Source organism: Lampetra fluviatilis, chromosome 15 (assembly GCF_964198595.1).
Source record: "Lampetra fluviatilis chromosome 15, kcLamFluv1.1, whole genome shotgun sequence".
NCBI lineage: Eukaryota > Metazoa > Chordata > Hyperoartia > Petromyzontiformes > Petromyzontidae > Lampetra > Lampetra fluviatilis.
The window spans coordinates 6,206,305-6,229,739 of NC_136289.1; the positions used below are offsets into that span (position 1 = coordinate 6,206,305).

General features: G+C 47.9%; 2 protein-coding genes across 5 annotated transcripts in view; one reads left to right on the top strand and one right to left on the bottom strand.

The window, feature by feature from the left end:
• Positions 1-133: 133 nt before the first annotated feature.
• Positions 134-12,624, top strand: ALG13 (ALG13 UDP-N-acetylglucosaminyltransferase subunit). Of its 3 annotated transcripts, none has more exons than XM_078863023.1 (5): positions 134-193; positions 3,135-3,232; positions 5,079-5,241; positions 7,588-7,726; positions 11,813-12,624. In XM_078863023.1, the coding sequence occupies exons 2-5, from the start codon at positions 3,140-3,142 to the stop codon at positions 11,922-11,924; spliced, it is 507 nt and encodes a 168-aa protein (XP_078719149.1). In that variant the 5' UTR covers positions 134-193; positions 3,135-3,139; the 3' UTR covers positions 11,925-12,624. The 3 variants fall into 3 exon arrangements, with proteins under 3 accessions (XP_078719149.1, XP_078719147.1, XP_078719148.1); XM_078863021.1 differs by lacking the exon at positions 134-193 and adding an exon at positions 233-276; XM_078863022.1 differs by lacking the exon at positions 134-193 and adding an exon at positions 899-1,318.
• Positions 12,625-15,469: 2,845 nt separating this feature from the next.
• LOC144936129 (mothers against decapentaplegic homolog 1-like) overlaps positions 15,470-23,435 on the bottom strand; it is a 41,786-nt gene continuing 33,820 nt past the window's right edge. For both annotated transcript variants that reach the window (XM_078863016.1, XM_078863015.1), the window contains exons 6-9: positions 21,624-21,734; positions 19,683-19,904; positions 18,417-18,673; positions 15,470-16,763 (exon numbers count right to left, since the gene is read on the bottom strand). In XM_078863016.1, coding sequence (XP_078719142.1) covers positions 16,620-16,763; positions 18,417-18,673; positions 19,683-19,904; positions 21,624-21,734 — 734 coding nt within the window. In that variant the 3' untranslated portion in view covers positions 15,470-16,619. The remainder of the gene's footprint in view (positions 16,764-18,416; positions 18,674-19,682; positions 19,905-21,623; positions 21,735-23,435) is intronic.

Below are 23,435 nucleotides of genomic sequence, written 5' to 3' on the forward strand. Positions count from 1 at the left end.
TGGTCCGCCGCGAGTGCCTCGCGCGATGGTCGCGCTTCCCGATTGGCTGACGCGCGAGCGCGGGGACCAATCGAAGAGCCGCTGAGCGTGCGGGTGCCTTGTGCGTTGTACGGAATGCAAACGGGGCCGTGTTAACCCGGAAGTTGATGATGTTGACGTCTTGAGGTCCTTTAAACGTCAAACGCTGCACTGGGTAATGGAGAGAGAGGACTTTAAAAATATATTTAAAAAATAAATGTTTATGTTGGACAGGATGTTATATTTTAAATATGTGCGGTAACTTATGGGTGCCTATGGGTTTAAAAAAATATTTTGGATTTAAAAAAAAAATTGTGTTTGTGTCGTACTGTTTGTGCATTGTCAGAAGTGTTTGTGATGGATTATTGGGTGTCTATGCCAAGCGTTGTTTGTTTATTCTGACTTTCGTACGCATAGCTGTCGTGATTATACCTGTAGTGATCACAGTTGTAGTGATCGTAGCTGTCAACCTACACGATCTACCCGTATTCTTGTAGAGGGAAATGTAGTTCAAGTTAATGTATTAGGTATAGCCCTGTGAGCCATTCGGCTCTTTAATCGGGTGCAACCGCAACAAACAAAAAACAAAAACATGAACATAGTTTCCAAGTCCACACGGCGTACAGCCGTTTCAATACGGGAAATATATCTATATATCACGACCCACGGTGGACACGACCCACAGTGGTGTCTGGCGGTGTTGGTGGTGGTGGCGGTGGTGGTTTTGACGGTGGTGGTGGTGACGGTGGCGGTGGTGTTGGCGACGGTGGTGGTGTTGACGGTGGTGGTGGTGTTGACGGTGGTGGTGGTGTTGACGGTGGTGGTGGTGACGGTGGCGGTGGTGTTGTTGGCGACGGTGGTGGTGTTGACGGTGGTGGTGGTGGTGACACTGGTGTTGACGGTGGTGGTGTTGACGGTGGTGGTGGTGTTGGGTCAATATCGTGACCGGCAACTTTGAGGACTCGGCTGCAACGCCCCGGGTTAGGTGGCAGGGGGCACCAAACGTCCACGAATTTCACTTCGGAACGCCACGAAAAATGTGGCCCCACGACCACCACCCTCTCTGCTGCTGCTGCCCTCTGCGTGTGACACGGAAGCGTTTAGAAGAAGGCGGTAGAGGAGTCGTGGAACCGCCAACAACAGATCGGTTTTTATGTGTTTACCTTTTATACAAAGACACAATGTTGAGACTAAGAAGGTTGCCCGACTCGTCGTAATCCCACGGCAGTGTTTTAAGAGCCCCCCCCCCTGTGTGTGTGCGCGTGTGTGCGAGAGACGGGCGTGCTGTTTCACAACACAGGTAACTCGCACACTGTTATACTGCCATCCTTTGTAACGCAGTGATGATCTTTCGATTTAAAGCTTTCGTGACTGCAGGGATTCATCTTCTTGGTTCTTTCGGTAAAGTCACGTAGAATGGAAATAATAATAAAATAATAAAAACAAAACATTAATCATTCAGACTCTGTCTCCTCGACAGACCTGTTCTCCACCCGAGGACGGCTGCTTGCGTTGTGGCCGAAACGTCGTGAGAATTATTTTATTATGTTTGATTATTTCCATTCTACGTGACTTTACCGATAGAACCAAGAAGACAAGTGATGATCATTGTAGACATTGACTGCCCTTTGTACATCCTCTGGCCGGGTGAATACCTGTTCGCGCTGTGTCGTTAATGGGAGATTGTTTGACTATACTTCACCACGCTGGTCCATGGGTACGCTACACACAAGGACCGGTTCGGATATATGACCGTGGCCCGAAATCCAACTCAGATTCGCGAGTTTGTCATCGATACATCCCCGAAACAAGTATCCTTTATTACCCTGCCATGATTGTATGTTGGTCTTGTCACTCTTGTGGAAAATCTCCTTGTGTAAGTTTTTTTACGTTGCTCATAAGCGTGTAGAGCAGTAGATTACATTCAAGCAACGTTGTTGTTTACTATACGTCTAAGGCTTCCACGTGTATGTTCGTCACCTTCGCTAGCCCTCCTTGACCAGCGTGGTGAAGTATGCTCAAATAACCCCCCCACACACACACAACGAACCCGCTTGGGGAACGGGCAAGGGCCTGAATCTAGCAGTGGATTGAACAAGGCCTGTCAGGTGTAGGTAAGCGCCACGCGGTGGTTAAGAGGCGTGTCGTCGTGAGAGTGTGACGACGTCATTAGGGGCCGTCCATAAATGACGTCACGCGATTTTGGACGCGTTTTGACCCCCCCCCCACTTCGTCACACGACGTCACAAAAAGTCAGACCCCCCCCCTCAAATATGACGTCACAAAGCTCTGCCCCCCCCCCCCAAAAATATAAAACATGCTTCAAATCGCTTTAAATACTGTCATTGTAGTGCGTATTTAATGTGGCGCTGCATTTTGATGTTGTAGGAGAAAACATTTATTAAAAAGTCTATTTAATTCAGTAGAACGTGTTGTCTATATTTATTTAAAGTTGCGCATTTTGATGTGACGTCAGATTTCTCACCCCCCCCCCCTCGTCACACATCGTCACAAATGTTTGACCCCCCCCCAGGTGCGTGACGTCATTTATGGACGGCTCCTTAGCTGTCAATCCCTTGTCATTGAAAAGGCTGCACGCCTAATACGGACCTGGAAACTCAAATTTCCCTGTACAAGGACACGGAGTACACCGTGTTGGTTGACAACTATGAGATGTTTCTAGATTTGAAGTTTTCGTGACTGCAAGGATCCATACTCTTTGGTTCTTTCGGTAAAGTCACGTGGGTAAAAAATAAAAATAAAGAGATAAAGAATACGTTAATAAAAGTAAATTAAATCACGACGTTTCGATTGCAACACAAGCAATCGTCATCAGGTGTGAAAATTACAGCTAGAAAAAAAAATTGCTGTGATTTTCACACCTGATGATGATTGCTTGTGTTCCAATCGAAACGTCGTGATTTAATTTACTTTTATTTAGTTCATCTCTTATTTTTATTTTATGTTTTACCTACGTGACTTTACCGAAAGAACCAAATAGTATAGCTATGAGATGCCCGTATTGTTCATGCAAAGACGGGGAGGGGGAGGCATTTGGCAAGAAGAGACAGTTGTGGAGACTCCCCGTGTAAGAATGTGTGCCTGTGTCCACGCAGGCGGCATGAGTGGGGATCTGGGAAGAGTCTTCGTCACTGTTGGCACCACGTCCTTCGATGAGCTGATTGAGACCGTCTCTTCTGATGGAGCCACGCACGTAAGTTCCACATCAGGGTTCGGCTACGTACGGGGCGAAATAAGTTCGACTGTACAGGGACTTCTCTACTTACGAGCGAGTTAGAGTCCAGAGGTCTGTTCGTAAGTCCAACTTTACTACTTTCGATTTCAAACGTGTTGTACGGCATGTACACTAAACACGGGGAATGGCTTTAAAAGTTGTATAATCTCCTGTAGATGGAGATGCCACTGGTTCTTCACATTCTGCAGATGTAGAAGCCACTTGTTCTTCACGTTCTGCAGATGTAGATGCCACTGGTTCTTCACGTTCTGTAGATGTAGATGCCACTGGTTCTTCACGTTCTGTTGATGTAGATGCCACTGGTTCTTCACGTTCTGCAGATGTAGATACCACTGGTTCTTCACATTCTGCAGATGTAGATGCCACTGGTTCTTCACGTTCTGCAGATGTAGATGCCACTGGTTCTACACGTTCTACAGATGTATATGCCATTGGTTCTTCACGTTCTGCAGATGTAGATGCCACTGGTTCTTCACGTTCTGCAGATGTAGATGCCACTGGTTCTTCACGTTCTGCAGATGTAGATGCCACTGGTTCTTCACGTTCTGCAGATGTAGACGCCACTAGTTCTTCACGTTCTGCAGATGCAGATGCCGCTGGTTCTTCACGTTCTGCAGATGTAGATGCCACTGGTTCTTCACGTTCTGCAGATGTAGATGCCACTGGTTCTTCACGTTCTGCAGATGTAGATGCCACTGGTTCTTCACGTTCTGCAGATGTAGATGCCACCACCACCATCTATTGCGCGGCGGTTGAAATTACGACTCTCAGTCCAAACAGGAAACTGGACATACGGACAGGTTTGTTCTTATCGTAAGTCGCGTTTTCGCAAGTAGAGGAGTCCCTGTACATACACCATTGTATGCACACTACGACACGTGACATGTGCAGCTCGACCTTAAAATACCGGATAATATATTTTCGTATCAAGACCCCGTTATATCCATGTAGCCCATTTATAGCCGTGCAATGTTAATTAAATGTTAATTACTTTCCTTTTAACGTCGTCAAATATATCAAGTTCAAGGTTACGAAAAAAAACATTAAAACCACCAAAAAATCACGAGCCCATTCTGGAACCCACATTCCAGTGCTGCAGTAGTTACTGCGCGGCACGGCGCTGAACTGGGACTCCGCTGGTACGCGACGCTTCCACGCAACGTGGAGATGCAGCTGACAGCACGTCAGCAGTGCTTTGCACGCTGTTAATATGTTGAGATTTGGGAGTCTTTTTTGTTAATGCAATTTTGAATATTTAGAGGTCCCGCCAAATATCCCTCCTGTTTTATATATGGGACACTGCACATCCGGCCACGATATTTGGAGGACACAACTGCATGGACGTATGTTGAACCTCTTTTGCGCCGTACGTAGCCAAACTTGCTAATCGGTGGTGCGGAGCAAGGACAACAAACTAAACACAAAAAGCAGTTTTAAAGAAATTCGTTTTCAATCTAGAATTTTAAATGCATAGCTCCAGGGGCTTCCTATTATCGGAAGGAAGAGCGTTCCAGGTGGTCGCAGAAGCGCATCCGAAAGGGCGCAATGCGGTGACCATCTCCGTTCAATGGCCAACCCAAAGCGCTGCTGCTGCTGCTGCAAGGATTGACCGGAGGTCACGTGACGGTTTATGTTCCTTGACGAGACTGTGGTGCGGAATTTCCGCCACCGCCTGAAAATCGCCAAGAGGCACGCGCACGCGAGCACTTTCAAAGACACCGTACGTGTTCCGCGCTGGGAGCACTCTGACTGCGACACTGTTGAATCGTCGTTGACCCCCCCCCCCCCCCATTTGTGTCGGCAGGTACTGAGGTCGCTGGGCTACTCGGAGTTGGTGCTGCAGGTGGGTCGGGGAGCGCTCCTGCCGGAGCCCGACACGCGCCCGGGGTTCCGCTTGAGCGCGTTCCGCTACAAGGATTCCCTGGCCGAGGATATGCAGGCCGCCTCGCTCGTCATCAGCCACGCCGGTGAGCGGGATTCTTACGCGTTGTTGACGTCGCTTGTCTCCCACGTTATACGGTGGTCGCTCGGTTTAGGATGCCATCGGTATTTCGATGAACGATCCGGCTCCCGTAGGGTCCCCCCGTTGTTTCTTAGTCACTGGTGAGTAACCGTTTGTCATTCATTTCGGGTAGGGTACGGGTACGGGTAGGGAACGGGTACCCGTACCTGGCCGGGTACGGGTACCCATTTGCGACCCTGGTGCGGCCGGGTATGGGTACGGGTAAGGAATCAAGACCCGTTTGCGACCTCTGGTTCGTAGGTCATGGGTCCGATTCGACCTCCACGACCGTGATTGTTGCAACGATGGGAAAGTTTCTAGAAAGTTCCCCACCCCCCGCCCCTGTCCACGCAGCAGTATTAACGGCTGCACCGCAGGCGATGGGCAGGTCGTGTGTGGTGGCGGTACAGCGTGGATACTCCCACCGCTTTCAACAACATGTCTGACTAGCGTGGATGAGTAGGCCAAATGCCTTCTAGAGCGTCTCTCTAGAGCTCCAGTGCAGGCCCTTCTACCCAGAGCGGCATCAGAATCTGAAATATGCATTTCTACTGGAGGAATCGGACGAGCGATAAAGCTCTTTTACACGGATGTCCAGTAGAGCAAGACATTACATTGCTGCACCTTCAGCGTTTGAATCTCTCATCGTCACAGTTTGTTATTCATACTGCGCCTCCCGCGGCGTGGATTTCGAGGTGCCGGAAGAAAGGGGTATTATTTTATATATATACACCACAACAGTCACTCAGCAAGGAAGTGATTCCAGACCAAATATACTGTGGGAAAGTCAAGCAGTGTAGACAATACACTCGGGAGCAAACAAAATCGGCGACGCGTCACGACACGAAGGAGAGTTTCCATTCAGAACTCCGCAGCCGGCGGCGGCAAGAGGCCGACCACGATGGATGACGTTACCCCCCCGCCTCTTTACTATTAAAGCTCGGAGCATTTTACCGCACGCACGGCATTTGCCGCGCAAGAAAGGTTTTGCCGTACGTCGATCGAACCAAAGACTTTAATCTTTTGAGTTGGAATTTAGCCAATTCAAGTTGAAGAAATGTTATGACTCTTTTGTGCATTCGTTGGTGAGCTGAGCTTTGGCCATCAACTTGCTACAAATGGGAACCCGGCCCTCAATTGGGAACTTGGATCTGAACAGTTCCATCTCAGCGCTCTGATCCTGTTGTAGCAAGTAATCTATGTCTGTATGTATGTTGAACTTATAGTAATAGGTTTTTACCCTTTCAACTGGTACAAAATCTGACACCTTTATACAAGGCATCATGTTTGCAATAACCTCAACACAAGAAGTCAAAATGCAAACAAAAAGAAACAACTCTGATGATGATAATGATATGCACTGTCCTTGAAGTTGGACCAATCAACTTCGCTGGTAAAGGAGGTCTCATAGTGTATGTTGAACTTCTTACACACCATACGTAGACAACCGTGCTGACCAGAGGTGTGGGGGAAGCACAGCGAATTAAACACTAAAAGGAGTTCTCAGGAAATGAGTGCATCAATCTCGCTGATTTCAAAGTGCACAGCTCCGGTGCCTTCCTAATATCGGAAGGAAGAGCGTTCCAGACGGCCGCAGAAGCGCATCTGTAAGAGCGCGATGCAGCGACCGTCGTTGTTTGATGGCCAGCCAAAAGCGCTGCTGCTGCTGCTGCTGCTGCGAGGATGACCGGCGTTTGCGTGATTAGTTTACGATTAGAGGACACCTCCGATCTGGTGTTGGGCAGTCAGTCCCGAGTCACTGACGCCACCGTCAATCAGGCCCGTAGTGGCACGGGGAGGAGGGGGCTGTATGGGGCTGAGCCGCCAAGGCAAGGTAAAACACGGTGGTACAATATTCACAGGGAGCGAGAACAGAATGCATGTTAGACAAAAGCCGATCGCATCCAGTTGCTCATCCCGCTGAGTGTTTAACACTCGTCCCACGTTTGTTTAACATTGACCGTGTCGTGCCCACCCTGAGTGTGTGTATGCGCCCCCACTTTCAACGAGGTTACTGCTGCAGGGTTGGTGGCGGGAGGCCGCTCGTTTTTCTCTACTACCCCGGCAGTCTACCTTCTCCCACCCACCCGCAGCTCTCCGTGCTGTTGACTCCCTGCTCCTGCTCAGGCTTAAGACCTTCTTCCTGTTTTCCTCTGCCTATGAATAATGCCCCCACACCCCCACCGCCCCCCCCAGACTTTAAACAAGGTCGCGCTCCAGGGTTGCCACCCGTACAGGAGTCTGCAACGGCGTGAAACGCGCGCAGGCCAGTCTGCGACAAACGCGGCGGCCCTTTTTCTTACGCGTGCAGGTGCAGGAAGCTGCCTGGAGGCCCTGGGGTGTTCAAAGCCTCTGGTGGTCGTCATCAACGAGAAGCTCATGGACAATCACCAGCTGGAGTTGGCCATGCAGCTGCAGGAGGACGGCCACCTCTTCTCCTGCACGTGCAGGTGGGGGCTCCCCCCCCCCCCCCAAACTCCTCCCGATCGCTCGCGCACCGCGCTTCGATGAGCGATGCGGCGTTTGGCACGGCGCAAGGTGCGAGCGAGCACAGCTCTGCGGAGCCACTTGAAGGGACGCCGCCGTATCGCGTGCGGTTTTTGCCAGAGGTCGCAACCGGGTACCCGATACCCGTACCCTACCCGATACCCGGCTACCCGTACCCAGCCGGGTACGGGTACGGGTACCCGTTTGCGACCCTGGTGCGGCCGGGTACGGGTACGGGTAGGCCGTGAGTCACTGGTGAGTCACCGTTTGTCACTCATTTCCCAACGTCTTGTCTCTTCTCACAATTCAAGTTCCTAGAATCAACCCACCCGCGCCTGCAACATGGCTTCATCCCAGAGGTCGCAATCGGGTACCTGATACCCGTACCCTACCCGATACCCGGCCGGGTACAGGTAGCCGGGTATCGGGTAGGGTACGGGTACCCGTTTGCGATCCTGGTGCGGCCGGGTACGGGTAAGGAATCAAAACCCGTTTGCGACCTCTGGTTTTTGCCGACCTCGCCGAGCCTCGGGATGTTTTCGGGAGCTTCCCCCACCCCCCCCCCCCCCCCCGCGTTCGAGATTTGTGGCCACGATTCACCAAGAGTGTTTTTCTGTGGGAGTGATGTATGGATGTATATGGATGGATGTTGAACTTCTTTCGCGCCGTACATAGCTAACCGTGCTGATCGAAGGTGTGGGGGGAAGGAACAACAAACTAAACACCAAAGCAGATCTAAAGAAATGAGTTTGTCAATCTAAAGGATTTAAAAGTGCATAGCTCCAGTGGCTTCCTAATAGCGTAAAGAAGAGCGTTCCAGACGGCCGCAGAAGTGCATCCGAAAGCACGCGATGCGGTGACCGTCTTCGTTCGATGGCGAGCCAAAAGCCGCTGCTGCGAGGTTGACCGCTGGGATTGAAAATGATCACCAGGGTTAAGAGGGTTAAAAAAATTGCCAGCGCGCTGCCTAAATCAGTCGGGCTGGCAAACACGTGACTGTAAAACGTAAAGGTGCAGCGGTGCGATTTCCTGCATCTATTGTGCCGAACCTGTTGGCGCGCGCGTGGAAAAATACGCACACGCTCTAAGCGAGCGGACCGACCTAATACGTTCCGGTCAGCGACGCGCTCGCCATACTTACCTCCCTCCCATAGGCACCTCGCCGCTTGCAAACGTGGAAAGTATGAACAAGAACTGGCAAAGCGAAAATTGAAGCCACCATCTGGTGCCTTGTATGAAAAGGCCCTCCCCCCCCCGGTATCTAAGACAAACAGTAAACAGTGCTAATGATCCGTTCATCATCATCATTTCATTCCTATTTTAGGTAAAGGAAACTTCGCATTCGGGTTTTAAAAAAACACGCAAATTGCACGTGCTAATGTTCAAACGGCGTGCAGGACGTTTCTGAAAAGTGTTTTGCTTGTCGTGGTGGTTTTTTTGTTGCCGTGTGCAGGTTATTTTTTTCGCCCGTCGCTAATGATGCGGATGCATCGTGAGATAATTGACTCCAACGAGCCAGGCACAGAGTGGTCAAAAAAGCGACATAACAGAATGAAAGGGGCATTATGCGGGCGGTTTTGAGTTCGAGGCAGTGAGTGAGTGGTCTGCCCCACATCCATCCACGTTACCTTCCCTTCCTTCCACTGCAGCAGCTGCAACACTGGCTAATCGGTCTAAGGACAGGGGTTCGGCAAATCAAAATAACAAAAAGGGCCATTTTTAGTTCGAATTCGGTGAAACGAACTCGACACATTTCAAGAGCCGCGATTGCACACGAGTACGAGACGGTCCTCCTTATTAAATGACGTCACGAAACGGTCCTCGGAAAGCCACGTGCGGCTCAGGATACGCAGGCTGCCGACCGCTGGTCTAGGCCGCTAAAGTCAACCCAGGCCGCTAAAGTCAACCCAGGCCGCTAAAGTTAACCCAGGCGAGGCTGATAGTTGGTCGAGGTGAGGCTCGCACCAGGAATTTATTTCGGGCGAAGTTGATCTAGGAGCAGTGTACTAAAAATACAATTGCCAAAACCCAAGTGCTTCCACTCCACAATCAGCTCTTCCCAAAGCCCCGAAGCCAGTGGTGGAAATTCCACGCTCTCATGGAGGGGGCCAGACTCATTGTGATGGCCACTGTTGACTTCCTACACTGCGGCGCCAATATCTGCCGTCGAGGCAAAAGCTGTCAAAATCTTGAGATCGAGAGTCAAACGCTGTAATCACGCGCAGCCTTTCTCGATCCACCGCTGGATCAAGACCTTCCTCGTGGCTTGCCGCCCATCGGGGGTTGTTGAACCATCACCACGCGGGGTCAGGGTGGGTTGGTGAAGGGAGGGGAGGTCCAGGATCAGTTGAGGTGTCACTTGATTGTTGTTAGGTGTCACCGGATATCAAATTCAGTTCACTGGCTTCGTACAGCAGTGCCCTAAGCACTGCGGCCACCACACCACCCACTTCACCTATCAATGCCCGTATCCCATAATATTCTGCATGTGCTGTCACTACTTGAGACCCCCCCCCCCCCCCCCGATTAGGTAACTCAGTTCTTGCCAACATAGCCCTGGGAATTCCACCAGCCTGTTCCAAAAAGACGTGCACTACTTGAGCATATTGGCACACCGCAAGGGAGGAAAGTGGTGCCAAATGCCGAGATGTGCAGTGGACACCTCACGGGCTATCTGCCCGTGGATCTTGATGATGACGGTGATGGTGACACTTTCAATTTCAGGCTGAGCAGACCCTAGGTTGGAGTTCCCCTTCGATTGCCACTGAGGCTGCGATTCACCGCGCTCGTTCCCGTTACCTCCCGGTCACTGCACCGCCGCGTGCTGACGGGCGGGGGTTTACGCCGGTGGAGTCAGCCGTGCGTAAATGTTGATGAGGTAGGAGGAAAAGGGACTTCGGTGGTGGCTCAAGGCTTGAGCATCATTAGTGGGAGAGAAGATATGCAGGCGTGCGACGCTTCAAGCTTAACGAACAAAAAGGAATGACGCATTAATGGGCCAAAGTGTCTTGCGTAGGTTTATTAAAATGTTATATATAGAGTGAACGCTGACTGCATTGGCTTTCATCCACAATTCAATTACAAACCCGACTGGAGATGGGGCGGGGGGCGGATATGCCTCATTGTCTTAATATTTCATTAGAAATTTACCCAAAGGCCATTATTCAAAATGTTAGCCACTGCCACATACCAACCCTCACGATTTTCAAAGCCAAATACCAAACCCGACTGATTTAAGGGCCAGGCTTGTTGATTCTATTGTTGTTGTTTAACCCCTTTTACCACAGACCTATTGTTGAAAACATAAATGTTGTCAAAAATGTTACGAAGCTGTACGGCTACCCTTTCAAATTCATCTGCACGGTAAGAAGGTTGAAATATCGCCAGCTCGCTGCTTAAAATCAGTCGGGCTGGCACACACGCCGCTGTGAAACGTGAAGGCGCAGCGCTGCAACCTCCAGCTCGCGACACCGCTGGCCTAAGAGCCTCCACTGGATCGTCCGCCTTGAGAGGCCATGTGAGCAGCCTCCTCTTCCACGCGAGACAGGAATCTTGGAAGAGGGGTGGGAGGTTGGAGCAACGTGCATCTTGTACAACCTTTCTAAGTACCTGGACAAGATTGCTCGGAGATTGCTGTTTCGTAACTTATTATTAAGATATAAAAGTGGCGTTAATGACAATGCCAAGGGGTGAGTTCAATCTCACCGCACCGTGGCGAGATGTTAACTACCTCGCCTGGTATTCAGGAGTTTGTTGGTTCAATCCAGACCCTGATGCCTTCTGTATATCTGGAGTTTGCGTGTCTCTCTCCCTGTGGTCACATACATTTTTACATGGGTTCTCTGGTTTTTCCCTCCACATTTAGAATCAACACGCGTTCAGAGTAATTGGCTGCTGTAGATTTACACGTGATAAGCCATTCTGTTGAGCTATCATTTGTGGCCAAGTCGCTTCTGAAAAAGAGTAAAACAGCTCAGTGGGCCTTACCTGCTAAAATAAAAAAGTTTAATTTAACAAATCTCTGTCGCTGTTTCTCCTCTGCCTCGCAGCACCCTTGTGCAGACTCTACGCGAGATGGATCTCAAGACGCTGAAACCGTTCCCTCCAGGCCAGCCCGAGAAGTTTGCGCAGTTCCTGGACGAAGTGATGGGCTTCACATGACAGGCAAAGAAGCGATTCGGTGGATCCGCAGCGCAAACGCTCGTCATCCCTGTCATCACCCCCCGACGTGTCCCTGTAAACGCTGCGCGTTCGTGCTGCACAACCGTGAAAAAAAAACGCTGGTGGGAAACTCGTCACCATCGCCTTGCACATCCACGCTCGGTGGCGGTCACGAGGTTTTCACCATTGTCAGATTGGTCGGCTTTTGGTAAATACGGGTCGTGGCAGGGCGATCCATTTGTCGAAAAGCCCATGAAAGTAAAAGGGAGAAATTTACAGAAAAGCGTTTTTATTTCAAAACCTAAACATACCTGCCGCCAATCTCAACATACCGATGAAAATGTTACTCTCCACTCGAAGATACGGAGCCAACCCTTGCAGCAAGTCATTAGAAATCGGTGGGGTATATATAAATGGATCACCCCTGCCTCGTATGGTAATGGAGACCGTCGTTATACGATGAATGTGCTATCTGACAGGCAGGTATGAGCACATGACACATGCGAGTTTTACGTAAGCGAGAGAGATTCGTTGCATCTTACCTGTTATATTGATCCCAATGGCTACAAAATAAAACAGAAAATACCTGTTTAATCTTGGAGAATTCACTCTTTTTAAATCCTTTATATTAAGTTCACTTGCTTGCGCGCTTACGACCGTGCAAATCTTTCGGTCGTTTTTTCACCCACTTCCCGTGATCCAATCGAGCTGACATTTTGCACACAGACTCGTTGTGCATGACAATTTATTTTCGTGAAAAAAAATCCAAAATTGTACACTTTTTAGGAAAAAATTAATTATATTTAATTGCCAATTGCTTAATGGTGGCAGGCAATCATCTGACCCATAGGTGGCAGCCATCTCAAGCCAGAGGACGAGAGGACTCTAGCCGCCACGCATATAAAGGATTTATAGTGAAAAACTTTGTTTTTACGGGTTAATTTTTTGCTCCTGATCAAAACACCACAGGAGTGCCCTCATCCGCAACTGCACCCAAAGCACCATCTCTACCAGCACGGCCATGTGACTCCAACCTCGAACAGGGCCACTTCCTAAAAATGTGCGACCTCACAAGCGTCTCCTCCTTTTCCCAATGTCAGCTGATCCATGACGATAACGAGTTGCTTCAGTCAGTGAGTTGGCTCCAGCTGATATTTTGGCCCATTGAGAATGAACTTGTGATCTTGGGAGCTCTTGCACCTCCATCCTTAATGCCTCTCCTGGGCTTAAAGCTCACGTAATATCAGTGCTGGACATTGCAGACAGGCAGGCAGGCCTGTCTAACGCAACTTGCCGTTTCTGTAAGATTCATGCCTGGACAGGAAGTTGTTCCTGCGATTGGAAACATTTCGAAAAAGCAGATGAAAATTCACCATATATGGGCAGGGCCTCTGATCCCCTCTGGCTTTTCTCCAGTGCCAACTCTCAAAAGCATTTCCTTGAAGAATGGACCGGCTGCATTTTTAAATCCTTTATATTAAGTTCACTTGCTTGCTTGCTTAGGACCGTGCAAATCTTTCGGTCGTTTTTTAACCCACTTCCCGTGATCCAATCGAGCTGACATTTTGCACAGACTCGTTGTGCGTGACAATGAATTTTCGTGAAAATATTTTTCCAAAATTTTACACTGTTTAAGGAAAAAAAATTAAATATTTATTTACCAATTGGTTAATGCTGGCACAATCATCTGACCCATAGGTGGCAGCCATCTCAAGCCAGATGACGAGAGGACTCTAGCCGCCCCGATGCCACGCATATAAAGGATTTATAGTGAAAAACTTTGTTTTTACAGGTTAATTTTTTCACCTTCAACTGCAATCTGCCAGTTTCCTCTGTGCCACGCGCAATGCTGGGACCTCCTGTTCCAATTCATCAAGTCCAGTCAGCGCTCCCCCTCCATGTCCCCTAGCATGAGAAACGCTCCTGGGTTTCACTCCAAGCTTTGTAACGCCACCGTGAATCTCTCCTTGCCGTGCCTCTAAAATAAGCCTCCCAAGAAAGCCGTGAAAAAGAAACAATGCAAAGTTGAGATTTTTTTTTATTTTAAAGCAGTTTATTTGCAAAAGTTCATCAAAACATTTACATTGACATTTCTCACACTGCTGGATACAAGGAGTTGCAGTTGTCAGGAGCAGATGGTAAGCAGTGTTTACTTACAGCACTAAGGAGTTCTGCTATGGAATCACCAAAAATGATGAGCTAAACCAGCCTTATTTTTTATTCTTTAGCCAAAATAGTTTATCTTCTTAAAAAAAGACCTCTAGTAAAACGAAAAACAAATCCGTTAGTGTTACTTGTGTCAAAATGTAACATTTAAAGACAGTAGTGTATTTGTTTAATATTGTTTACAAAAATTTTCAAAGGAAAAAAGCTGTAAGCGCTTCATTTAAAAGAAATAAATGTTTTAGTACACGTTCGATTTATAAACGTTAAGCTGATTGTAATGCAAGGCAGAGAAATACATGATAGGCAATTATTGTACATTATAGAGAATGACGTCTCAAGGCGTATCGATGTAGTAACACCATCGTGAATTGTAAATAACCAAAGTCGAAAAGTTGAATCATGGTGACAGTCTCCTCTCCTAAACAACGCTTCTGCTTTCAAACTTTTATGTACAATGTTTTTTAACCACAATTTGTTTCAAATCTTAAAACTACATATGCCGTGTATTTTTTTTTTCCTTCAATAAGTCAGCCAATTCTGAGAGTCTACAATAAAGAATTAGCGTTATTTTAAAAAAAGCACGGGAGACTCACAAATAAAAATCAGAAAAATACTGTAATGCACCGTTAACGTTAATTGAGCATTAGAGGTTTGCAGATTTCCGCAGCAGAATAAGGAATCGATGCATGGCAATGCGTTTCACAATACGTCAAAAGAATGCGACATTTTAAAACTTGTCACATTCGCCGCTCTGCTTTTAACCGTCTACCACCAACGCAGGGAACCTATCTATGAACGGTCTGATGCACGCGCGCGCGCACACACACACGCGCACATCTACAATACAAAACGCTCCGTAATAGAGTAATATAACTACTGCAAGCTGTACACAAATTTTACCGTTATAATCCAATTACCCCAATTCAACCCACACCCTCCCCAGTCCCCCTTTTAACGTTCATATTTCTCCAACAGGGACACACACGGCATACAAACAGCCTTACGAATGTGGTTTAAAAAAAATGACAATAAAAAACAACTTTAAAAAACACAATCTTGGCTACAAGCTCACACCTGTCATGTGACTCGCATCGGATGGTAAAAAAAAGCCACAGGCTTGGCTTTTACCAATGTAACGCAAACTGCACGTTAACTAGACACCACAATTTGTCTGCAGACATAAAAAAACGAAAGCCCAATACCTCCTCGCTTGCACAAAGCCTTCGGTTTCTCGTGTAATGTGAACTTAAAAACACGGCACGTGCGCTTGTAAACAAATTCACTTAAAACAAAAACTACTTGGGATAATTCAACACGTGCGTTGGAGCCCAGATCTGTTTTTGCCTTGCCCACCCCTCCCCCACCCCTCCCCTCCCGATCATCCCAAACCTTCCCCTTTCATGGTCCTGCAGTCAGACAAATAAAAAAACTGGCGTATGAACTTAAGCCAATCGAATTATTTAATTGAACTTCAATCTTTTTTTTACGAAAGCCGCCCAAAGACTTCAGAACCCAGGCAATTGCGCAGTTGGCAAAAAAACAGACTGCAAGTTAATCCTGGAAGCAAAACACACAGACCACTGCTTCTAGGAAGCAACCTTATGACAATAATTGTGATCCAAAAAGCAATTAACTCCAAATCGGCAAATCCTTTCCATTGGATACCAATTGTCATTTTTTTTTACAACAATTGTGTTACTCTAACTTTCTCAACCTCGGAAGGCGTTTGCAACTGCAGCCTAGTTGAAAGGCAACGCAACTTTTTTTTCCCCCCCACAGTACCTCTTTTTTGCCAGGGTGGCGTTTGGCAATGCCCTTGGGTTCTTTAGGATCTGTCGCAAGGCTGCTAAAGGTCCACACGTTTTATCAACACAAAAGCTGCACCGGTCTTGCAGCAGAGAATCAAGCCGTCAGCGGGTACACAATCTGCCCAAGTGTTCCGAGGCCCTAAAAAGTCATGCACAGCAACTTCTGTAATCGAACAGTCCACTTCTTCTTCTTATTCTTCACGCCCTTTTAACTTCATGAAGCGTCAAGTTAATATGTGAAGACTCAATGGCCAGGCGAGACGAAGCTGCGGTCTTGTGTGGACACGTCAAGGCTCGTATGTCAAGATGGAACAGACCGACAGATCCTTTTCCACCAGCATTTGAAGGCGCTTGCGACCAATGAGTGTTGTAAGCGGAAAAGGAAACATTCATCGCTGCGATTAAACTGCAGCTTGCTTAGTTTACAGCCAGACATCCAAAAACATCAGATCGGTGATGATACCAAAACAGTGATAACTTGTGCGCTTATGGCAAGAGATGGTTAAAAAAAACCCATGTGATAATAACAGTAATAGAAACTAGGCTACAATAACAATAGACCAATAAAAACGAGAAAAAGAGCAAACACCACAAAGCTTGATTTTGGCAGGTTGTGTGATGAAATAAAAAAACAACACGGCAGGCGACTGTGGAGTCTCTTTTGGCTGGCATTGAAAGGTGTCGGGGGTGGTGGGTGGGGGGGGAAGATGCGGAGTCGCGCTCAGGAGACCGAGGAGATGGGCATGTGTGGGGAGCCCATCTGCGTGAGCACCTTGTCCAGCCACTGCAGGGGCCCGTGCAGGTGAATCTCCACCCAGCAGGGCGTGCTCGTCACGTCCTGCCGGTGGTACTCGGCGCCCCACCCCTGGTCACAACGGACAAGGTGTGCGCAACGCCGGCGTTAAACAACATTTCCCGTCCCCATGACGTACGTCGTCAAAACGAAATCGGGGGAAAACAAAACTCAAGTAACATCACTTCATCGGTCTCGACGCTCCCACAAGGCCATGCGGTTTGGCACCAGCTATCATAGTGGGATCGTGTCGCTACAGTTCTCTGCAGGGAGTACAATGTCTTTAAAAACAACGACGCGAAGCCTCTCTAAATAAAATTAACGCCAAGCCGCATGCGCGTTCCAAGATCCAGCGGTGAACGGGCCGCACCCACCCTGCGACTCGCAGAGATCTCGGTTTGGGAAGGGGTTAAGGGGGATTACATTATGTGTCAGCAGGCAACAAAAGTGCCACACTTTGTGGTACTTTTTATTGTTTTTTATGCCACAAACTATAAAAAAAATATTTTTTATTTTACCAGGTAAGACCCACTGAGCTATATAGCTCTTTTTCAGAAGCGACCTGGCCACAAATTATAGCCCAATGATGTGGCTTATCACGTGGAAATTAATTGCAGCCAAAATATTCTAAACGCGTGTTGATTCTAAAATGTGGAGGGAAAAACTGGAAGACCCGAAGAAATATCCACACGACCACGGGGAAAACACGCACACTCCAAATATACATGCCAGGGTCGGAATCGAACCCACGACCTCCTTGTATACCGGGCGAGGTCGTTAACATCTCCTAGCCACCGTGGCACCCAAACAAAGAGCCCCGGGTACAAGGCAGGGGGGGAGGTACAAAAATTCTGCGGACTAAACATCCCCAACTCAGTACTCTCGGGACTAAAGATGGGGAGGAGATTGGGCTCACTGCCCCCACACACACGCGGGTGACTATGAAGGGAGCATAGGTTTTTACACTTTGTGGTAACTGTTTAAAGTCTACGGAGCCCAAAGCACGGAGGAAAATTTTAAAACCGATAAAAGCAGTTTTGCGTACAGCCAGGTGTCACACGGTGTGGGGGCAGCAAAGTTTTTTATTGTACAGAAGCAGATCAACTCCCGCAGCCATGCCCATTACTTTTTTTATAAACGAAAAGAAACCTGCTTATTTTTTGTTGTTTTTTTAAAAAGATGCAACCCAAAAAAAACTATCTTGTAAATGCATCCTGAAGCAACACGTCCCCTTGGATATTAAAATCAAACGAAAGCTTCCTTAACGAAAAAAAACAAGACTTTAAAGTTGACAGATAAGCATATTTTTTTTTTTCCCACAATAAATTCTAACTTTGCTCAACACAAGAAATGTATCAACTCTTGTCGATACGACACGATCGATCGTGCCCCGGCTTGGCATTTTGGGGCCTTTTGGACTGTGCTAGGCAAACTGGCTTCATCAGCCTGCCGCTTAATGTAATTACTGGCAAACGTCGTACTCGGATTGTAAATGTTGTGGCTTTACTCACCAACACACCGGTTAGTGCTGTACTAGTAACAAATTGACATGTTCTGTTTACGTGACAAGCCTTACTAATTGGCTGTGTCAGGTGGTGGCGGCGGGTTTAACGACACATTTATATTTACACGATCTAACCCAAAAAAAAAAAACCTACGTTATGAAAATCTATGTGTTAAACAGCAGTCAAAGTACTTATTGCGGAAGGGGTCTGGGCGGCTCACCTTGACGAAGCTCATGCGGATGATGCACATCTTGGTGAGCTCGTAGACGGCCTCGAAGCCATGGTTCACAGACTCGGCCAGCAGGCCCGCAAACTCCTGGTTGTTGAAGATCTTGAGGCTGCAGCCGCTGGGGATCTTGCACACGGTGGTCGGGTGGAAACCGTGGTGGTAGTTGCAGTTGCGGCTCTGCACGAAGATGCTGCTGTCACTCAGGCACTCGGCGAACACCTCCCCGCCCACGTAGTACAGGTGCACGCCTGTCACGCGATGGGGGTACACGAAGCGGGGGGGGGGGCAGTGAGCGATCGAGTATTCACAGTCCTTGAGTCACTAGTCTCGGAGTCGGCAACCTGCGATTAGCACGGTTAGCTACGTACGGTTATGAAAAACGTTCAACATACGTACATACAACCTGTGTCTCCCGGAGCCGCATGCAGCTCTTTAATGACTGCTTCGAGATGTTATTTGTTTCAAGCATCACCGTCTCTCGTCTTCACATGCATTGAGTCTCTTGAAATAGAGGTGTTTTTAACCGAATTCGAAAAAAATGGCTCTCTTTTATTTCGGTTGTAGACCCCTGCGCTCAGTCATTCAAGAATTGATTTCTGTTGTCTTGTTTGCAAGTACAGGCAAGGCACAAGAGGAATCGATTCTTGTGAGCTCGTACCGTAGTAACACCTGGCCAGGCCTGATCCAGGACAGGCATGGGGGTGTCCGCACCAGATGCACGGACTGTTGCAAGTGACTGGTTGGGGTGGAGAGCGCTCTGGCCTATTGCCGGTTAATCGCAACAGTAGTTGCACCGTCTAATTTGTACACTCTTTATTCTCAGCACTGGAATACGCTCACTATTTAGGTGAAACCCAAATTTTAATTGTTTGTATTTCGCAGTCATTGATAACCACAGGGCAAGACCATCAACTTGCCACAGTTAAGTCATGGGTTGCAGCGTGGATTCAAACCCCGGCATCTCGGTCGGAATGCGCAGGGGACCCGAGTCACAAACTGCAATTAACATTCCGACTGCGCCAAGTCACGTGTTTTTGCATCGAGTTTGTTGATGTAACGTTCGGACCGCCCTGAGTGGACATCTGTGAAAAAGCGCTTTTTAGCTCATCAGATTCCTCCAGTAAAAATAAAACATTCAAATTCTAATTCTGACGTCACGAGTCAAAAGGAGCTTTCCCAACTTAACCCACAACGAGCTCTGCACCGGCAAGCTCTGTCAGCGAGCAGCAGGCGACGACGTGGCGCGTCGCGACGTACCCTTGCCGATGTGCCGACGCGTGTTCTCGATGGTCGAGTTGCGGTTGACGTGCGACAGGAGGCCCAGGCAGAAGCGGTTCTTGTTGTTGGAGGGGTCGGTGAAGCCGTCGACCAGCACGCTGGTGGACGAGGCGTGGAAGGCCTCGCCCACGCGGTTTGTCAGCTCGTAGTACACGATGGAGCACCAGTGCTTGGGCTCCTCGTACGTCACGGGCTGCCGGTCTACGAGCGTCGCATGAGGCAAAGAAGAGGTTTTTCACTTGGAGTGAACAATTGCACCACCTCGCCGTGCTGGGTAGCAATGGGCCCCTGATCAGTAAAAACAATACTCATGAAGTCCCCTAAAAAGGTCTTTTATCTGCACGAGTACATCCACACTTATAAACTCGATTCTGTGCAAGCTATATCCTCCCAGTAGTGGCTTTTGGCTCACCGTTGAGTAAAGACGGGCACTGCATCGAGAGCGTTCAGATGCGCTTCAGGCGGCCTTCCGGAACGCTCTTCCTTCCGATATTAGGAAGCCACCAGAGCTATGCACTTCTAAATCTTGATTGAAAACTCATTTCTTGATAATGAATTTTTGTGTTAAGTTCATTGTCCTTCCCCCGCACCTCCGATTAGCAGAGTTAATGACATGAAGTGCGAAAGAGGTTCACCATACATCCATAGGGAGATGTATATATTTATGCGAAGCTTTTATTTAACCATATACCACCATATTCTCAGGTTTTTTCGGTAAAGTCACGTAGGTAAAACATTAAAAGTAATGAAAATAAAATAAAACAAAACAAAAATAAAAATAAAATTCACGACGTTTCGGAGGCAACACAAGTCTCCGCGAGTAAGGGCACGTTGGTGAAGATGGGGATGCACTGATACGGGACCAGAGAAGTACAGTTCAACAATTGAGTTTGCTGCAGCACCCTCTGCTGACCATCATTTGCCACAAAGACGAAGATCCCCCGTATACAGCCTTAACAGACTGTTTGGAGAAAGTGCTGTTAGCAAGCACCGATAAAAGCTGGCATGGCACACGAGGGCGTGGGTGGGTGGCCAGCACCACGCCCTGCCGCCTTACTCTCCTCAGTGGTGACATTTACACACTGCACCAGGTACTCATTTGAGGCCGAGTCGACCTAGGGGAGGCCCAGGACTGATCCAAACAATCGTCACTGGTGTTGGCCATGAGCGGGAATCGAACTCGCGTCACCGGGTTTCGCAGCGTAGCGCTAAACGCTGCACTACCGCTCCCCGTCATGTAACCACAGCGGCACGTACGATCCAGGCTCAACTCTGCTGAGAAGAGATCACCCACACTGCGAGTGATTTGGTAATGGGCGTGCGTGCGGAGGACCAAGACATTTCCATTCAGAGGTGGCATCCGCGAGCAGTGCACACCCACCACGTGTGCGAGAACACTCCCCCAGAAGATTAAGTGACACTTCAAAAGACCTCTCGTATCTGTGTTTTTATTAGGCCATGGTTGGTTCAGTGTTCCCCCTCCACCGTTGTCCTAAGCCAATTTGTTTACATTTCATCACATTGTGCAATTTTCTCCACTGCGTCAACTTGCCAAAATGTGTCACTTTGACCTCCTGAAGTGATTTCTTGCATATTTAACGATTAAAAAGTGCAATTCGCGTTATTGTATTAACCTTATTTTACGAAAAATATTGTCACGTTTAGAGTAGATTTGTTAAATGTACGTTTACTTAAAAACTATTTTTACGTAACCCAGGTCTACCGTACAAAAAACAACGTTTAAGGTGTCGCAATAGGTTCATGTAATCTCTTGACTCAAATAAAAAAAGACATTGACTGACTAGCGGCAGCATACCTACACACTTGCATTTCACAAAGACTAATCCCTCTGATGCAACAGCGCTTGAAGGCACAATCAGACATCTGCAAACATCAATATAGGCGGGTAAGGGCGCGTACCGCCAGTGTTGGGCAAGGTGGGGACCATTGTGGTGCTGGTCTCCATCGATTGACTCCCGTCTTGGCTGTTCTGGTCTTCCGGGGGCACGTACGCAGGAGGTGGCGTATCCGCTGTACACGCACGCCGCAAAAACGCACCTCCGATAAGCACAGTCGGCTACGTACAGAGCGACAGATGATCAACATACTTGCACGCAAACGCGCAAGGAAAACAGGCACAGCATCCGTCAGCTATACTAAACTAAAACTAAACTTTTGTATTATTTACCGGGTTAAGGCCCACTTAGCTCTACAGCTCTTTTTCAGAAGCGACCTGGCCACAGATGATAGCTCAACGAAGTGGCTTATCATGTGTAAATTAAATAGCAGGCAAATACTCTTAAACGCATGTCGATTAAAAAATATGGAGGGAAAAACAGGAGAAAATCCACGTGGCCACAGGGAGAACATGCAAACTCCAAATAAACAAGCATCAGGATTGGGATCGAACCCACGACCACCTGCATACCAGGCGAGGGAGTTAACATTTCGCCACCGCAATGTCCCAGCCCTGTTAAAGTCAGCAGGCACGTAACCGGTGTTAAAAATCTGATTCGAATACAGACGACACAAGCACCACATCACGTGTGGAAGAATGGACGATTAATCATGCGTGCGTATTTTATGCCAAATGTTCCTCCTATACTAATGCCCAAAACGACTGTGACAAAACTAGATCGTGAAACAAGACAGTATAACCGAGATAAAAGATAAAAATTTTTTTTAAAAATAATTGTGGATGGGTGCAGCAGGTCATGTGGTAGAGCGATGGCACAGTGGTTCGTGCAGAGCGCTGTGGAACCCTTGCGACCCGCGTTTAATTCGTGGCCACAGATAATATCAGTTACATCTGAACCCATCTTGGGTACACCCCCAACCCTACACACACCTTCACTCACCTGCACTGACCAGCGTGGTGAAGTATGGTCAAACAGCTGTGGCGAGGCATTAACACAGCAGTGAATAAATAATAGGCTGTGCATTATTCTACACCAATGATTTCACATGTGTACCGTGTGTAATGAATAGCTAAGGTTGGCCTCACAGATAAACCATCGCCTCCAGTGTGAGGAATTTCCACCACTTGCCGAGGCCCGAAAGAGAAATGATCACGGCCATTGGTAATTGTAGAAGTGAGACGACCCAACTGATATAACAGTACTGATTGCGTATGCTCGTGTAGATATAATCAATGGTGTTTGTGAATTTCAAGTACGTCCATGTACTTAGATATAGTTTAAGTTTAGACATTTAACAAGAGCAAGAAAACCTTTTCCTAAATAACATAAAAAACTCAAAATATTTGTAAATAGCACTGCCATTAAATAAATACATATTTCCCCAAATATTGCTGCGCTTACATGCTACATTCCACCCGTCAATCAGTACAGCGCTGTTCAGTAAACCAGGGTGATTATATTCCACATCAATTAAATCAGTTTAAGTACACTCAGTTCACGCGTATCATGGTGTCCATCGGCACAGCACGACCAGCTGCTTATCGCTCCATTTAACTCTGATCAGGTTTGTGGAGAAACAAAGGTCTTTATCGGTCTACCCAAATCATACCATCCCGAGTTTCACGCAGTTGACAAAGGGGAATATGTAAGTGGGACACTATGTCCAATCATCCGAAATCTCAGATCGCAGAAGCCAAGTAGAGTAGGCACTATTTAGGCTCAATGCGACTTTATAGGCTACAAGATGGGCAGCAAAGGGCAGTGTGGCAGAGGTAATAGCTGTACTGTACTACTATCGTGCGAAAATGTCCAA